Source organism: Phyllobates terribilis, unplaced genomic scaffold (genome assembly GCF_046119375.1).
Source record: "Phyllobates terribilis strain yellow unplaced genomic scaffold, ASM4611937v1 Scaffold_9__5_contigs__length_417890890, whole genome shotgun sequence".
Lineage (NCBI taxonomy): Eukaryota > Metazoa > Chordata > Amphibia > Anura > Dendrobatidae > Phyllobates > Phyllobates terribilis.
Genome location: NW_027362769.1, coordinates 95,764,993 through 95,781,767, shown reverse-complemented (window position 1 = coordinate 95,781,767; position 16,775 = coordinate 95,764,993). Strand labels below are relative to the sequence as shown.

Genomic DNA, 16,775 nt, shown 5'->3' with positions numbered 1-16,775 from the left:
ATGACCGCATTTTCGGTCCGAGTGCAACCCTACAAATTGCACTCCGACCAATGTTATTCTATGCACATGTCCAATTCTTTGCTCGGACAGAGTCCATTCAAAGAAATGCTCCATGCTAGAGTTGGATCCCATTATTGGATCGTACTTGACCAGGCAAATCAATGAGTCCGTGTAAAAAATCGGATTGCAATCGGGTGACATCTAAGTGCAGTCCAATTTTCATGGACTGACAGAATGGAGAAGATGGAGACCTTTGTTTTTCCATCTTCTCCTCATCCGAGAAAATTGAATCACACTGTGATCAGAGTATAATTAGCATTATCGGCCCGATTCTCTCAGATAAGAGAAAATACTAAGTAAAAAAAAATACCTAGATCCTATAATATATAGCAGTAAGATTACTTTTTTATGAATTTCTTGCAGCTCCAATTGTTGGAACTAGTCACAATCCACGTAGCTCAGAGCTGGAATTCTAACATATTCATATGAGATTAGTCACCTAAAATCCATTCTGCTGGCCAAAAACATAAAAGAATTGACTATATCTTTATGCCTACATTAGTAAATGTCCATTTTAACCATTTCTGTGCATTTGCTCAGCTTACGTAAGAAATTTGAATTAAATGACAAATACTTTTCATTCCATTTCTAAATACCAAGAACTGAACTCTGATGCAGAACGTCTGTTCCAGTATGAATGTGACTTTGTTACTTTGTTCCAGAAATGAGAATGCTACTGTGATACTTATGAATAGAAATATTTTTTTGTTGCCAAGAGTGTGCTTTCTTCCTTTCTTGGTGAATATCTTGAAATGTTTGCTATGAGATAAGATAAAGAAACATCAGTATAAAGTCTGATAAAATTCAGCTGCTTGTAGCAAACTATCAGATATATGAGCCTCGTGCCCGGGCAGCTAATCAAGGAAATGATCAGCTTTATCTAGTATTTAGAAGCAGATAGTTGAAGAGATTTTTGTGCTACACAATTCTTAATTTTTCCACTCTTAAAAACAGACCTTTCACTATTTATTTGTTTTATTTAAACTGTATATATGACATAAAAGGGGCATTTCGGATATATGTGCTTTTGAAATTTATATGCAAATTACCCCTTAACCTAAGGGGACATTAGGCTATGTTCACACGCAGTTTTTGCTGTATTTTTTTCTGTTGCCAAAACCTGTTCTATTGACAGTAAAAACACTACATTCAAAATGCCCATTTTGAAGCATTTTTTGTTTGTTTTTTTTGCAGCATTTTTGAGGAGCGGATTACTAGTGTGCATTTTTTCACTTTCTTATGGCTTTGTATGGGTGAAAAAAATGCTGCAAAAATGCTGAAAGAATTGACATGCAGATTTAAAACGTGTTGCAGTTCTCAAATCCAGCCAGGGAAAAAAAAAACATGTGCATGAGATTTCTGAAATTTTAGAGCTTATGCTGGTACTGTAAAAATCAGCTTTCAATGTGCATTGTAAAATGCAGAGAAAAAAGAAACACTGCATGTGAACATAACACATAGGATCACAGGCGAAATAAGGCCCTGGATACAAAAGAGTATATTAATCCTAAGATTAATCTTTATTAATAACAACTAAAATAAAGGATAGAAAATCAGAGTGCTACCAAGCAAGCGCGATGTATACATACATAACCATTGGCATTAAATAAGCTGGGTAATCCCAGACATTGTAGCAAATCTTCAAAATGCATAAAAATACAGTGATTGCAAATATGAATATATACAGAATAAATTTGATCGCAGCTACCCTGTACATAATGAAGCCACAAGCCAGTACATCAAGTAGAGAAAATGGCCATAGCTCCTGTATAAGAAACAAGTGAACTACATGAGAAACAAAGGATACTATTCATGCATGCTATGTATTACTAGGAGATAGTCCTATGTGATATGAACAAAGTCTAATACTGGTCTAATGTCAACTGTAAAGTTAAGGCTGATAATGGAAGCTACTTACTGATTATATGCCAAGAGTTTGCTCTTCGTGCAGCCCCAACGCGCGTTTCGTCCATTATCTTCATCAGGGGGATACGTCAGTGTGAACGTGGCGTCAACCGTTTGTTCAATGAAGCACCGTATCCCGCTCTCACTGCAACTGGTAATCGGTCAACACAGAGGCTGATATCACACTTCTCCACGCAAAACTACTTCACTTAACATTGTGTGCACTGATGAAGGTCTTACTAGACTGGAACGTCTGTGCCTTTGTACTACTTTATCACCATTAAAATTCAAGATTATCTCATTTTATCTGAGTGCCAAGTTCTTCTTTACATACTACTGGCTTGGACCCTACTTGAGCACCACCACTCTCCAAGTGTGTGGTATTTTGTCTTACTACCTAGTGTAGATCAGACAGCTAGCATGCAATATAAGGGTGAGCTGTTGTACTCACCTAATCCTGTAGTGCAAGGCAGGCACAACACTGGGGATCGCGTGTGTAATTACTCCAGCTGCTGCTGCTATGCCCGCTTATTAACTAGGCTTCTGAGCACCAGGACTTTGATCTGACGATATACGTCAAAAATACAGGCTAGATGAGCGCTGCCAAGGAGTGAGGATTCAAGAAGGTAAGTATATAAAAGATTTATTTAAAACTACGTGTTTCAGGACTGATCTGACCCCTTCATCAGGTGTAACAAAACAGAAAATTGCTTGTGACATTTATACAGGTCACAAAGTGACGTATCAGGCTCAATGTACACAACATTAAAAAAATATAAAATAAAAAATATAAAATACAATATTGCACAAACCCATGGGGTTGTCACAGGCAATTTCCTGCTTTGTTATACCCGATGAAGGGGGTCTGATCGGCCCTGAAACACGTATTACAAGTAAAACTTTTATATACTTACCTTCTTGGATCCTCACTTCCTTGGCATTGATCGTCTAGCCTGTATTTTTACTCCATATCGTCAACATAGAATATATGAAATATAGATGGCATTGCCGCTGCACACTCACTGCAGCAAAACAAACATACTTCTCATCTCTCATATCCAACCCCAAACAGCTATTCAACACCTTCAATTCTCTTCTGCGTCCCCCAGTGACTCCTCCCTCTCCTCTTATTTCAGCTGAAGACTTTGACTCATTCTTCAAGCAGAAGATTGACACCATCAGACAATTTGCCTAAAGTCCCCACAGCCCCTCCTCATATCCACTCAACCATCCTCCTCCAAAACCACCTTCTCCACCATTACGGAAGATCAGCTTTCCTCTTTACTCTCCAAATCACACTTCACCACCTGTGAACTTGACCCAGTCCCATCCCACCTCATCCCAAACCTTACCACTATCTTCATCCCAACCCTAACCCACCTTTTCAACCTGTCACTAACAACTGGCGTCTTCCTCTTATGCTTCAAACATGCCTCAATAACACCCATCCTCAAAAAGCCCTCCATTCACCCTTCCTCTCTGACTAGCTATCGCCCCATATCACTTCTCCCCTGTGCCTCAAAACTACTGGTACAACAGGTCCACTCTGAACTGTCCCCCTTCCTCTCCTCCTGCTCCCTCTTTGACCGACTACAATCTGGTTTCGACCGCACCATTCTACTGAAACTGCACTGACTAAAGTCACCAACGACCTACTAACTGCCAAATCCAAGTGACACTACTCCATGCTCCTCCTTCTGGACCTGTCATCTGCCTTCGACACAGTGGACCATTCCCTCTTACTACAGATTCTCTCATCTCTCGGCATCACAGACTTGGCCCTATCCTGGATCTCCTTTTACCTGACTAAGACTTGTTGTCGAAACGCGTAGGTCTTTATCTTTGCACAGCTGCACTTTTCCTGTAACACCATGTGGAGCAATATTTTATATGGATAATTAAAAGCTAACTTTTATTTTTATCTACATGCTGTCTTTGATGGATCATTTGATATTGGTTTGTGTCCAACAGGAAGCACAGATGAATTTGTGTAACAGTGAGGATGTCACTAAAAGTACAATTCAACCATTGTAATCACTGAACTTCTACAACTATTAAACAGCAGCTGCCATATTAGGGTTTTTACTATTCTTCATATCTTATTTACTATTTATGTAGCACCGATTTCAGACATTGGGCAGCACGTGGTTATGCTATGAAAGTATAAAAAGTGTAAATTGATATGTAACTTTCATACTTTCCTTTTACAGGGGCAGATGTCAGAACTTGATCACGAACTTTCTGGCAGTGACTTATATGCAGCGAGGTTTGGGGAAGCAATAACAAATCTCGGAGATCTTGACAATGATGGCTATGAAGGTATTAGTTTTATTATTCTATCATAAAAAAAAAATATTTTATTATGTGCAGAAGTTAGAACAGTACCCCGAAGGAACCTGTTAGGTGTTAAATGATTTTGACTTATCATTCAAGGGACGGTCTGGGATTAATATTTTGATGACCTATCTATATGTTATCAATATCACATTAATGGAGGGGCCGATATTCGCCTCCTCCAAGATCAGCTGTTTTCTGCACTGATGACGAAATGTAATAAAATGCATGTAGCCAAAGCAGTAAAGCTCCGTTTATTGATTGGCGCTCGGCTGATCCTGGGTACTGTACCATACCTCCCATTTACTTGAATGGGATGAGATAAGGTGTATGTCAGGATTCCAGTTGTCCTTCTACAGTTTGACCACTAGTGGCTGCTATTGTTCACCTTAATAATTGTGCTGCAATTCCACTCCTTGCCACAGGAGGCTGCTGCTGTGTTCTGCAATTGCCTTTTACTAAGATGGTAGATTCTGAACCTGCTGAATCCATCTTGTTTCCTATTTGGGCCTTCTTAAAGCCGCATGGCTCACTCATTGCTTGAGTATTGTGTCTAGCTGTTTAGTGTAGTTCCAGTCTCTAGGTCCTGGACTGTCTTACCCAGACTGTTGTCATCCAGTCTATGGATTGTTTCCTACAACTCCTTTGTTCCAGTCCAATACCTTGTTTACATCCAGATGCTGCTTAAACTGATAACAACTGATCGATGGGGATCAATATGCAAGTCCCAGACAACCCCTTTAAAGGGGGTGTCCGGGACTTTGATGGATAGGATCCTTAGGATAGGTCTTTAGGATAGGTCATCAATGTCTGATCGGTGGTGGATATGCTTCACCAAGCAGTCTGTTGATCAGCTGTTCTCAGTGACTACGGTGGCCAGAACTGCTCAGTTGCGGAGCTGCACAGCACAGCTCTGTCGACTGTATCGTGACCATGACCACAAATTTGAATCAAATGGGGGGTGGATATGCAGTACCCGGCTGCAGCCAATAATCCGACAACAGAGATGTGCTGTCCAGATTCACAACTGAACAGTTCTGGCCGCCGTCGACACCAGTAACAGCCAATTGGCGCAGGTGCTGGGTGTTGCAGCCACACTGATCAGACATTGATGACAATCCCTTTAATAATTGTATTAAGAAGCAATGATTATAATTTATAATTTCGGTTTATGTTCTGGCCTACTCAATACTACACAGATCATCCCGATTTCGATAATAGAACAGGTTGTTGCAGCCAAAATATGTTAAACTCATGCGTAATCTGACGGGTAAAACTTCTCTATAGCTTCATGTGAAATTAGAGCATTATGGAGGTTCAATACATCTATATTAGCGCTCCATATAAATTCTGCAGGACATGATTACTAAATTGTCATAGCAATCCTTCCCATTATGTAAGAGACTCATTGATTTTAATTATTAAGGTATAAAGGGTGCTAAGTAATCACTAAAGGAAGGAATTCAAAAGAAAATAAAAAAATACATTGTTTCTTTTTACTACATGAAAACAAAATATCTGGGTAAGAAAATCACATTACCAAAAATAAAAGCCACAAAAGTAAGCTTACGGTATTGAAACTATAGAGGAACGACTTGGCCGAGCTGTCTCTTGTGAGAAATGGGTGAGGCGTGTTTTGTGGGTTTGCACTTTTGACAAACTTTGCTTTGGTTACTTCTGACTCACAGATATAAAGAGATAGCTAGAAAAAGTTCTACATGTAATGGTTCACATGCAGATGGGCTGACGTTTGTGTTAGAATTCACAAACTGACATTGGTGTCTTCAAACTCTTCAATAGATCTCATGATGATGTTAGAAAAAAACTAATCATGGCAAAATGATAAAAAAATGACCAGTTGATCCTTAAAAAAAATTATTTAAGTAAAAATATAATATTTTATTTTCTTATATTTATTAAGCAAAGTTTTTTAAAAAGAAACAGAATATGTAACATTATTGTTAGAACCTTGCTCTTAGTTTTTTTCTATTGCTGGTCACATGACCTTGTTGGCCTATTTAGTCCTGCTCCGCCCTTCTGGCTTTGCTGGACTTCATTGTATTACTACTCTTTAGCTAGCCTGTGCTCAGTATCTAACTCTGTTAGTTTGCTTGGTCTTCGGACCTCTGTGTTCTATATATTTTGTTTGTTCGTCTGTCTGCTACTATTTCTGTTAGGAGGTGTCCATTTTGCTCCCAGTCCCTAGTACTTGTAGGGATTCCTTCCCCACATCTATAGGTCTCCGTACAGACTAGCTGAGGACTTTAGCAGGTCTGATCGCAGGATCAGGTTCCCTGTTACATCGTAGGGATCAAGCTGAGTTCTATCGTAGGGACAGATCTCCTCTCTTTCCTTAGCTCTGGTAGCAGAACATAACAGTAAGTCCAGCCTGCAAATTCTCTAAGGAAAGATTTTTCTGTTCCATCATGGTGTCGGTTCTGGATTTGGCTAAACGCCTGCAGGGACTCTCTCTGGAGGTGGCCGAGCTCCATCAGCACGTGAGTAACTGTCCTGGAGCACATTTCTTGGAGCCTAAGGTACGTTTGCCTGATTTATTTTTTGGTGAACACCAAGAATTTTTTTCATTTAAAAATGCTTGCTTATTGTATTTTCGTTTGAGATCCAGGTCCTCTGGGGATGAATCCCAGCGCATAGGGTTCATAATGTCACTTTTGCGCAAAGAGCCTCAGGAGTGGGCCTTTTCTTTGCAACCTAGTGATACATGCTTTAGATCAGTGGATAGTTTTTTTTCTGCTTTGGGGCTATTATATGATGATCCTGGCCGTGTCTCATCTGCTGAGACTGAGTTGAGACATTTGAGACAGGGATCAGGTAATGTGGAAAAATATTGTACTCATTTCCGTCGGTGGTCTACTCAAATAGGGTGGAATGATTCTGCTCTGAAGAGTCTGTTTCTTGCTGGGCTTAGTGAAAGGGTTAAAGACCTGCTAATTGCTTATCCCACACCTGAAGATTTGCAACAGGTTATGCAATTAGCTATACGGGTGGATAGGAGACTGCGTGCAAGGGTTAATGAGAGCAAATCCTCTGCTATGTCAGTTTCTGGTCATGAGAATGTGTGTACTGACAGTGGAGAGCCGATGGAGATTGGAGCGATGGCACCTCGCTCTCAAGAAAAGGACCGCAGATTTTCTGAAGGTTTGTGTTTCTATTGCGGAAATTCTGGTCATTTCATTAAAAGCTGTGTGCTTCGTATGAAGAAAGAAAAAAAAAAGGTCAGTCATGCCCGTATTGCCTGTTTAAATTCCAAGGGTGTATTTTTAGCTGCTTCCACTATTGCTCAGGATAAATTAATGGAATTTCGGGTGTTTGTCGATTGTGGGTCTACTCTGAATGTAATTGATGGGGGATTCTTGGAAAAACTCAATTTAAAACCCGAACCTTTGTCATCCCCCATTGCTTGGTTTCTGTGGATGGCTCCCCTTTGAAGAATGTTACTCTCAAGGTCTGTGAATTTCCTCTCACTATTAATGGTGTTCACCATGAGAAATTGGATTTGGTAGTTTTGAATAACTTGCCTTCTCCGGTGGTGTTGGGATTGCCCTGGTTAAAATTGCACAATCCTGTACTGGATTGGTCTACCAATGAAATTAAATCCTGGAGCCATAAATGTTATGACAAGTGTTGTAACGGGCGCATTGCAGCTGTGGATAGGGGGGATTTGCCTGTTCCTATTCAGGATTTTTGGAGAGTTTTTTCTGAGAAGGAATCGCAGGTTTTGCCTCCCCATAGAGACTATGATTGTACTATTGAATTTGTCCCTGGAGCGACTCTTCCTAAAAGTCGTTTATTTAACCTTACTATTCCTGAGAGAAAGGCTTTGGAGGAATACATACAGACAAGTTTGGCCGCCGGTCACATTAGGCCCTCTAAGTCTCCTGTGGCGGTTGGATTTTTTTTTGTAAAAAAAAAGGACGGCGGTTTACGTCCTTGTCTGGATTTTCGTGAGATTAACAAAATTACTGTACGCAATCCTTACCCACTGCCATTGATTCCTGATCTGTTTAACCAGTTAGTGGGGGCCAAGTGGTTCTCTAAAATTGACCTTCGGGGGGCATACAATCTGTTGCGCATGAAGGAGGGTGACGAATGGAAGACTGCTTTTAACACTCCTGTGGGTCATTTTGAGAATTTGGTTATGCCTTTTGGTCTCACCAATGCTCCAGCATTTTTTCAGAATCTTATTAATGACATCCTTAGACCTTTGATCGGCAAAAATGTGGTTGTGTATTTGGATGACATTTTGATTTATTCGCCGGATCTGGAATCTCATTGGCGGAGCGTACGTGAAGTATTACAGTTATTAATTGACAATTCGCTTTTTGCTAAGCTGGAGAAATGTGAGTTCGCTGTACAGAGAATTAGTTTTTTGGGCTACATTATCTCCAGCGAAGGTTTTGAGATGGACCCGGTGAAAGTTCAAGCTGTGCAGGAATGGCCTAGGCCTATTGGTTTGAAATCGATACAGAGGTTTTTGGGTTTCGCCAATTATTATAGAAAATTCATTAAAAATTTTTCTATTATTGTCAAACCTCTGACCGATCTCACCAGGAAAGGTGCTGATGCGGTTCAGTGGACTGCTGAGGCCATTGAAGCTTTTGTGTATCTCAAGGAGAGGTTCACCTCTGCTCCCATCCTTATGCAGCCTGATGTGACTAAGCCGTTTTTGGTTGAGGTTGATGCTTCCTCTGTGGGGGTTGGCGCAGTATTGTCTCAGGATAACGGGGATGGAGTACATCCCTGTGCCTTTTTTCCAAAAAAATTTTCGGAGACTGAACTGAATTACGATATTGGTAATCGGGAATTATTGGCTATTAAACTCGCATTTGAACACTGGCGCCACCTCTTGGAAGGTGCTGAATTTCCCGTTCAGGTTTTTACGGATCATAAAAATCTGATATATCTTGATGCTGCCAAGCGCCTGAATGCCCGTCAGGCTAGGTGGGCACTGTTTTTCTCGCGGTTTAATTTTTCCGTTACTTACATCCCAGGTACTAAGAATGTTAAGGCGGATGCCTTGTCTCGCAGTTTTTCTCCCATAGTCGGTGCTGAGAAAGAGGAGAACATTTTACAAGAAGGTGTTGTGATAGCTGCTTTGGACTCCGTTTTGGAAGATGAGATTCTTAAAGCACAGGAGAATGCCCCATCTAACACTCCCCATGGGAGGTTGTTTGTGCCTGGGACCTTTAGGAGAGATTTGTTTGTTGAGTGTCACGAATCTCGGTTGGCAGGTCATCCCGGAATCTCTGAGACCAAGAGACTGGTGGGTCGCAGTTTTTGGTGGCCTGGATGGCAGAAGGAAGTCATTAAGTGGGTGCGTCAATGTACTATATGTGCTAGATCTAAGTCCTCACATACTCCTGCTGCGGGGTTACTTTGCCCTCTGGAGGTTCCCAGTGCTCCTTGGACACATTTGGCTATGGACTTTATAACTGACCTTCCCCCATCTGAGGGTTTTACTGTCATCTGGGTGGTCGTGGACCGTTTTAGCAAGATGTGTCACTTGGTTCCCTTCGTCAAACTGCCCTGCGCTAAGACTCTCGCTAAGGCCTTTGTCAAGGAAATTGTCAGACTTCATGGCGTTCCTGCTGACATTGTTTCTGATAGGGGACCTCAGTTCGTGGCTCGTTTTTGGCGCGCCTTTTGTGACAGGTTGGGAGTTCATTTGTCGTTCTCATCCGGATATCATCCTGAATCTAATGGCCAGACAGAAAGGAAAAACCAAGATGTTGAGCAGTTCTTGCGTTGTTTTGTGGCAGACAATCAAGAGGGGTGGTCTGAGTTTCTGCCACTTGCTGAATTTCCTCTGAACAATCATACATCTTCTTCTGCTGGTTGTTCGCCTTTTTTTTGTTGTTCTGGGAGACATCCGTCGTTTGGGTCGTTCTCCAAGTTGGTATCTGCCGTGCCTGAGGAGGAGAATTTTTCCGGCGATTTGGAGAGAGTTTGGACGGATGTGCGTGGTAATCTTCAGGAGGCTAACAGAAAATCTAAAGACTACTTTGATAGGAAACGACAGGAGGTTTTGTTCGCTGTTGGTGACATGGTTTGGTTGTCCTCTAGGAATCTGCGGTTGAGGATTCCTTCTAAGAAATTGGGTCCCAAGTTTGTAGGGCCCTTTAAGGTGCTTCAGGTTGTCAACCAATCTGCTGTTAGGTTGGAGGTTCCTACCTCCTGGAGAATTAATCCGGTGTTTCATGTCTCTCTGTTGAAAAAAGCTGTTGTGTCGGATTGTGACGCCTCTGCCTCTGTTCCTCCGGTGGTGGAGGACGGGGAATATGAAATTTCTCGCATCCTTAATTCTAGACGGTATAGAGGGAGTTTGCAGTATCTCGTGGCCTGGAAAGGTTTCGGACCCGAGGATAACTCATGGGTGAGGTCGGATGATGTTTCCGCGTCCAGACTTATCAGAGCGTTTCACAGGAGATTTCCTGATAAGCCTGGTCCTAGGGGATCCGGAGGATCCTCTTAGAAGGGGGGGTACTGTTAGAACCTTGCTCTTAGGTTTTTTCTATTGCTGGTCACATGACCTTGTTGGCCTATTTAGTCCTGCTCCGCCCTTCTGGCTTTGCTGGACTTCATTGTATTACTACTCTTTAGCTAGCCTGTGCTCAGTATCTAACTCTGTTAGTTTGCTTGGTCTTCGGACCTCTGTGTTCTATATATTTTGTTTGTTCGTCTGTCTGCTACTATTTCTGTTAGGAGGTGTCCATTTTGCTCCCAGTCCCTAGTACTTGTAGGGGTTCCTTTCCCACATCTATAGGTCTCCGTACAGACTAGCTGAGGACTTTAGCAGGTCTGATCGCAGGATCAGGTTCCCTGTTACATCTTAGGGATCAAGCTGAGTTCTATCGTAGGGACAGATCTCCTCTCTTTCCTTAGCTCTGGTAGCAGAACATAACAATTATCACCTGAATGTGAAGGGTGCAGATTAGTCATATCCTTCAGGCATATATTCCAAATATAAATGGTATTAATGTGATAACTTTCCAGTATCTCTAACATTGACTATCAGGTACATTTATGGAAACCTGCAGATGCTCTTGAAATGCTGTTTCTTTTTTTTTCAATACATTTGTCTGTAATATTTACTATTTACTATTTAATAATTAGAAGATGACAGTTTGTTACTTATATTAATTTGTCCTTCTGGATACACATTGCATATTGAAAGGAGGACCCGAAGTGACCCTTGCTAAAAACCTTTCTAGTTCATGAGATATTCACTTTGGATTTCTGCCAGCTTGTCAGACAGGAGTTGATTGGATAAAGAACCTCAGAAGGGATTACAATAGATGCTTATATCATGGCTTCAAGCCCATTCCGTTCATTTACATGAGTATTGTTTTGGGATGCAGCTGATCCCCACCTCAGGGTGTGTGGATGGGCGTTCTTCAACATTCTGACATAGAGCCCAGAGTTTCTAGTGATTCCTTAGAGTGAAGGGTGACGTACTCCTTAAAGAATCTAGCAAAGGGCTCCAAGATGTTACAAGTTTACTTGGACTATTAGCTGGTATTCCCCTGCTGAGATACTGTAATTCTCTGGGTTTCCAGATCGTCACATTTAACCCTTAAGGCTTTTAAAATATAGTGATCACCAGTAATCTGTTGACATATATCAATATTGTCTTATTTGGAAAGACTTTCCTTTACACCAATGATGGGACACTTCCATGCATTCATGGGAAATCCTATAAGTTTTGTCATTAACACTCTCATTTCTGAATATTATTGCTTTGTGTATATATGCAGTTTGCGCATGTACTTATATCTTAGAGTAAAGTGCTTTGCTTTCTATTCCCTCTGCCTTGATCAATGGTTGAGCAATGCAGAGAACAGAGGATGTTGTTTCTAATTTTTCTTTATTAGTGATTAGAGATGAGCGGTGTTCGACGAACTCAAACGATTTGCAAAAAATTCGGCTGTTCGAGGTTATGTTCGATAACTGTTCGTGCACCAAAAGCGTAACTGGATTTTTTCACAGTAATACTGTTAATCAATGTTAATAGACAGTTTCAGTGTAGAGTGGGCGGGGGGAGGGGCAGGGGATGGATCTCTGCAGAAATAATGAAGATCTCCATTTTTTTTTTCTTTCCCGCATTTACAGTGGGGAGGTGCAATCTGTCAGCCTATCAGCAGCGCACACACGGAGCGAAGTGCTTTTTTTTCACACAAGCAAGGGCATGTGTCATTGGCTGTGTATGTCACATGTCCTTGCCCTATAAGACCCAGCCATTTTCCCCGTCGCCACCATTTTCTCACTGCTGCAGCTGAGTGTTAGACAGCACCACTGCTGCTGTGGGCGCTATACAGTATAAGTGTGTGAATTGCGAGCGAATTTCCAGTTACATAGAGAGATAGGTTTAGGGAGTAGGGACTAGTTTGTAATTGCAGCCCTTTTGAGGGCTAGGTTACAGCAGTTCATAGCACTTTTTGCCAGGCAGGTCTGTGCCAGTGCTGTGCAAGTGTTTTTCACAGCATTTAGCTAAATGTAGCTCAGCCAATCCTTTTGGGCCTGTAGCAGTGTCTGTTCGTCATTGGAGTAGCCTATCTGTGTTGCAAGCTACACCACCTGTGTATCTAATACCAATTTTTTACTGCATCTAAGCCAGCCAATCCTTTTGGGCCTGTAGCACTGTCTGGTAGTCAGTGGAGTAGCCCATCTGAAGCAAGCTACACTAACTGTGTATCTAATAACAATTTTTTACTCCATCTAACCCAGTAAATCCTTTTGGCCTAGTAGCAGTGTCTCGTAGTCAGCGGAGTAGCCCACCTGTGAAGGAAACTACACCGCCTGTGTATCTAATTCTAATTTTTTACTGCATCTAACCCAGGAAATCTTTTTGGGCCTAGTAGCAGTGTCTGGTAGTCAGCGCAGTAGCCCACCTGTGAAGGAAACTACACCGCCTGTGTATCTAATTCTAATTTTTTACTGCATCTAACCCAGGAAATCCTTTTGGGCCTAGTAGCAGTGTCTCGTAGTCATTGGAGTAGCCCAGCTGTGAAGCAAGCTACACTGCCTGTGTATCTAATAAAATTGTTTTACTGCATCTAACCCAGCCAATCCTTTTGGGCTAGTACCACAGTTTGGCCACTCGGTTTCCATCCATCGTTTTTTGTGCAAACAACTACAGAGTTGCCAATTAGTTAACCACCAAAATGAGTGGCAAAAGGCCTGCTGCTGGTGGAAAGGAGACTAGACGTGTTGGAAAGGGAAAAAAAGGTTGTGTCCATGGGGTAGGTGGTAAAGCAACAGTAACATCTGCAGAAGAAAGACCACCTTCCAGCCAAACTAAGATGTCTACTTCTTTTCATGGACAATGTGATATGATCCTTTTCTTACGGACACGCCCATCGCTACAAATTCCAGATGAGGCACAAAAACAGCAGATGCTTCAACGGATATCAAGTGCTCCTTCAAGTGGGCTCTCCTCCACCTCAACTTCAACATCACAAATACTCCAGTCCTCAGAGGTGTCACCCCAATCGCACTTGCTTCCTCACAGCTCCCAAGTCTCCAGCTGCCCGTCTGAGTATGGGGTAACACAGATGGTTGAGTCTGCAGAGCTGTTTACTCATACTATAGCCTGGGAATCAGAGGTCTGCTCCAGAGCTTCTGTGAATCCAGACGAGGAGATGATCTGCACTGATGCCCAGAATGTCTATGAATGTCTGCCCCATCTTGTGCATCCACGGCCTCTTCATCCTCTGTGACTGGGGGGACAGCAGTCACACATGTTTTTGGACGCAGACCTGCCACCTCTTTACCCGCAACAGCCAGTGTGATTAGCAGGTCGTCAATTCATTTGGAAGTGGAAACACCTGCTGGTGTTGAGCGCTCTCCGTCATCAAGAGCACCACCTTTGGATCAAGGCAACATAACATGTCCGCCTGCATCTTCCTCACAGACCGGCCGTTTGCCGGGGACAACCTACTCAACCCCGTCTAAGCACAACAGCCAGCCCTCGGTACCTCAGATGCGGACAAGTAAAAGACCATTTCCCCCTAGCCATGACAAAGCTAAGAGGTTGAATTTCACCATCTGCAAGCTGTTGGCTGCAGAAATGCTGCCTTTCCGCCTGGTGGACACAGAGGATTTTCGAGACCTTATGTCCGTTGCAGTGCCCCAGTACCAGATGCCCAGTCGGCACTACTTCTCAAAGAAAGCTGTGCCTGCGCTACACCAGCATGTCGCACACAACATCACCGTTTCCTTGAGAAACTCTGTGTGTGACGGTGCATTTCACCACAGACACTTGGACGGATGGACGAGTAGGCATGGACAGGGGCGTTACATGTCGCTGACTGGGCACTGGGTAACTATGGTGACAGCAGGACAAGGGGCTGCTGTCCAAGTCTTGCCATCCCCACGAGTTGTGCGTCAATCCTCTTTATCTAGAAGTTCCTCCACTGCTTCTGCCTCCTCAACCTCCTCTCGGTCCTCCACCTGCACCCACAGCCTATCTGGTAATGCCACCCGCATTCTAACTGCGCAGAAGGAATCCTGCACACCTCCTTACTATGCTGGCAGCAGGGCTCAACGGCATCAGGCGGTGTTTACTTTGAAATGTCTGGGAAATGTGAGTCACACGGCTGAGGAGTTGTGGTCAGCTCTGGAGACCAAGTTTCATGAATGGTTGTCTCCAGTGAACCTGCAGCAAGGGAAGGCTGTGTGCAACAATGCTGCAAACCTGGGTGCGGCCCTTCGCCAGGGCAATGTCACACACGTGCCTTGTATGGCTCACATGTTCAACCTGGTTGTCCAGCAATTTTTAGCCCACTATCCCGGACTAGATGGCCTTCAGCAGAGGGCATGCTGCCAGTTCACCGGCTGAAATGCGATGTGCCGACACGATGGAATTCAACTCTGCACATGTTGCAGCGACTGTGGCAGCACCGACGAGCCCTGGTACAATACGTTATGACGTATAGCCTGGGCCAACGAGATCCAGAGGTGAGGCAAATCGCGCTGCAGGAGTGGTCTCAGATCACGGACCTATGCACCCTTCTGCACAGTTTTGAAATGGCGACGAAGATGTTTAGTGCTGACGATGCTATTATCAGCATGACTATTCCGGTCATTTACATGCTGGAGCACACTTTAAACAGTATTCGGAGTCAGGTGGTGGGACAAAAGGAGGGGGAGAAAGTACAGGAGGAGTCGTATGCGGAACGGATAACATCTCCAAGGTCCAGACGGTCGGCAGCACCAAAGCGGCAGGCATGGGAGGGTGGGGGAGAGGGATTAACGAGGGCGCCTGGTAGCAGCCAAACTGTTGAGGAAGGTGCAGGAGCCGAGGAAGAAGTGGAGGACGAACTGGCGATGGGCATGAAAGACTCATCAGATGAGGGAGACCTTGATCACATTTCTGTTGTGCGAGGTTGGGGGGAGAGGGCAGAGAAAGGAAGCATGATTCTTACCTCGCCACCAACACAACAAGGACTTGGTCCTCCTGGATGCGCAAGACACATGAGTGCCTTCTTGCTGCACTACCTGCAACATGACTCTCGAATTGTCAGAATTCTAAGTAATCCCGACTACTGGGTTGCCACACTCTTAGATCCCCGGTACAACAGTAAATTTGCCAAAATAATTCCTGCCATAGAAAGAGATTCACGCATTCAGGAGTATCAGCAGAGGCTGTTACAGAATCTTGCATCTGCTTTTCCACAAAACACCAGTGGTGCACGTAGTGAATCTCACAGTTCTAACTTGCCAACCGTGGGACTGTCGAGTCTTCATCACTCAAACCGTAACAGTAACACCGTATATGCTGGTAACAGCAATTTTGTGGAATCGTTTCACCAATTTTTTAGACCATCCTTTGCAAGGCCACGGGAGACAAGAAGTCTGACACATAGTCAACGCCTAAACAGGATGCTACAGGAGTATCTCCAAGTGAACATCGAAGCCATGACTGTGTCACTGGACCCTTGCTCATTTTGGGCTTCCAATCTGGAAAAATGGCCTGAGCTCGCCACTCACGCCTTGGATATCTTGTCATGCCCCGCAGCCAGCGTTCTCTCTGAACGTGTGTTCAGCGCTGCTGGTGGTGTGCTGACAGATAAGCGCACGCGGCTGTCCACTGAGAATGTAGACAGACTCACGTTCATAAAGATTGGATCCGCAAGGACTTTTCTACCCCTGTGTCATCCTGGGGAGACTAAAAGCTTGAGGATTTTGGAAAATCACCTCACCAACCATTTTAAGCAACTCTGGGGCAATTGATGCCACTTAAGTGGTGTCTGTGCCACAATTTTTGGAAAAAATGGAGACTTTTTTTGGAGTCCCCTTGTTGTGTTTTACATGACGTTGGCATCATCAATTCCAGGTGGGTCGGGTCGCCCCCCTTCCCTTTTAACCATAAGAAACTACATACACTATGGCTTGGGATAACACAGATGGTTGAGTCTGCAGAGCTGTTTACTCATACTATAGCCTGGGAATCAGAG

The 16,775-nt window shown here is 43.4% G+C and overlaps 1 protein-coding gene across 1 annotated transcript in view; it reads left to right on the top strand.

Moving 5' to 3' along the window:
- The window catches only part of ITGA4 (integrin subunit alpha 4), a 229,014-nt gene that overhangs the window by 116,980 nt on the left and 95,259 nt on the right, over positions 1–16,775 (top strand). Inside the window, exon 10 of the mRNA XM_073646796.1 lies at positions 4,176–4,284. Coding sequence (XP_073502897.1) covers positions 4,176–4,284 — 109 coding nt within the window. The remainder of the gene's footprint in view (positions 1–4,175; positions 4,285–16,775) is intronic.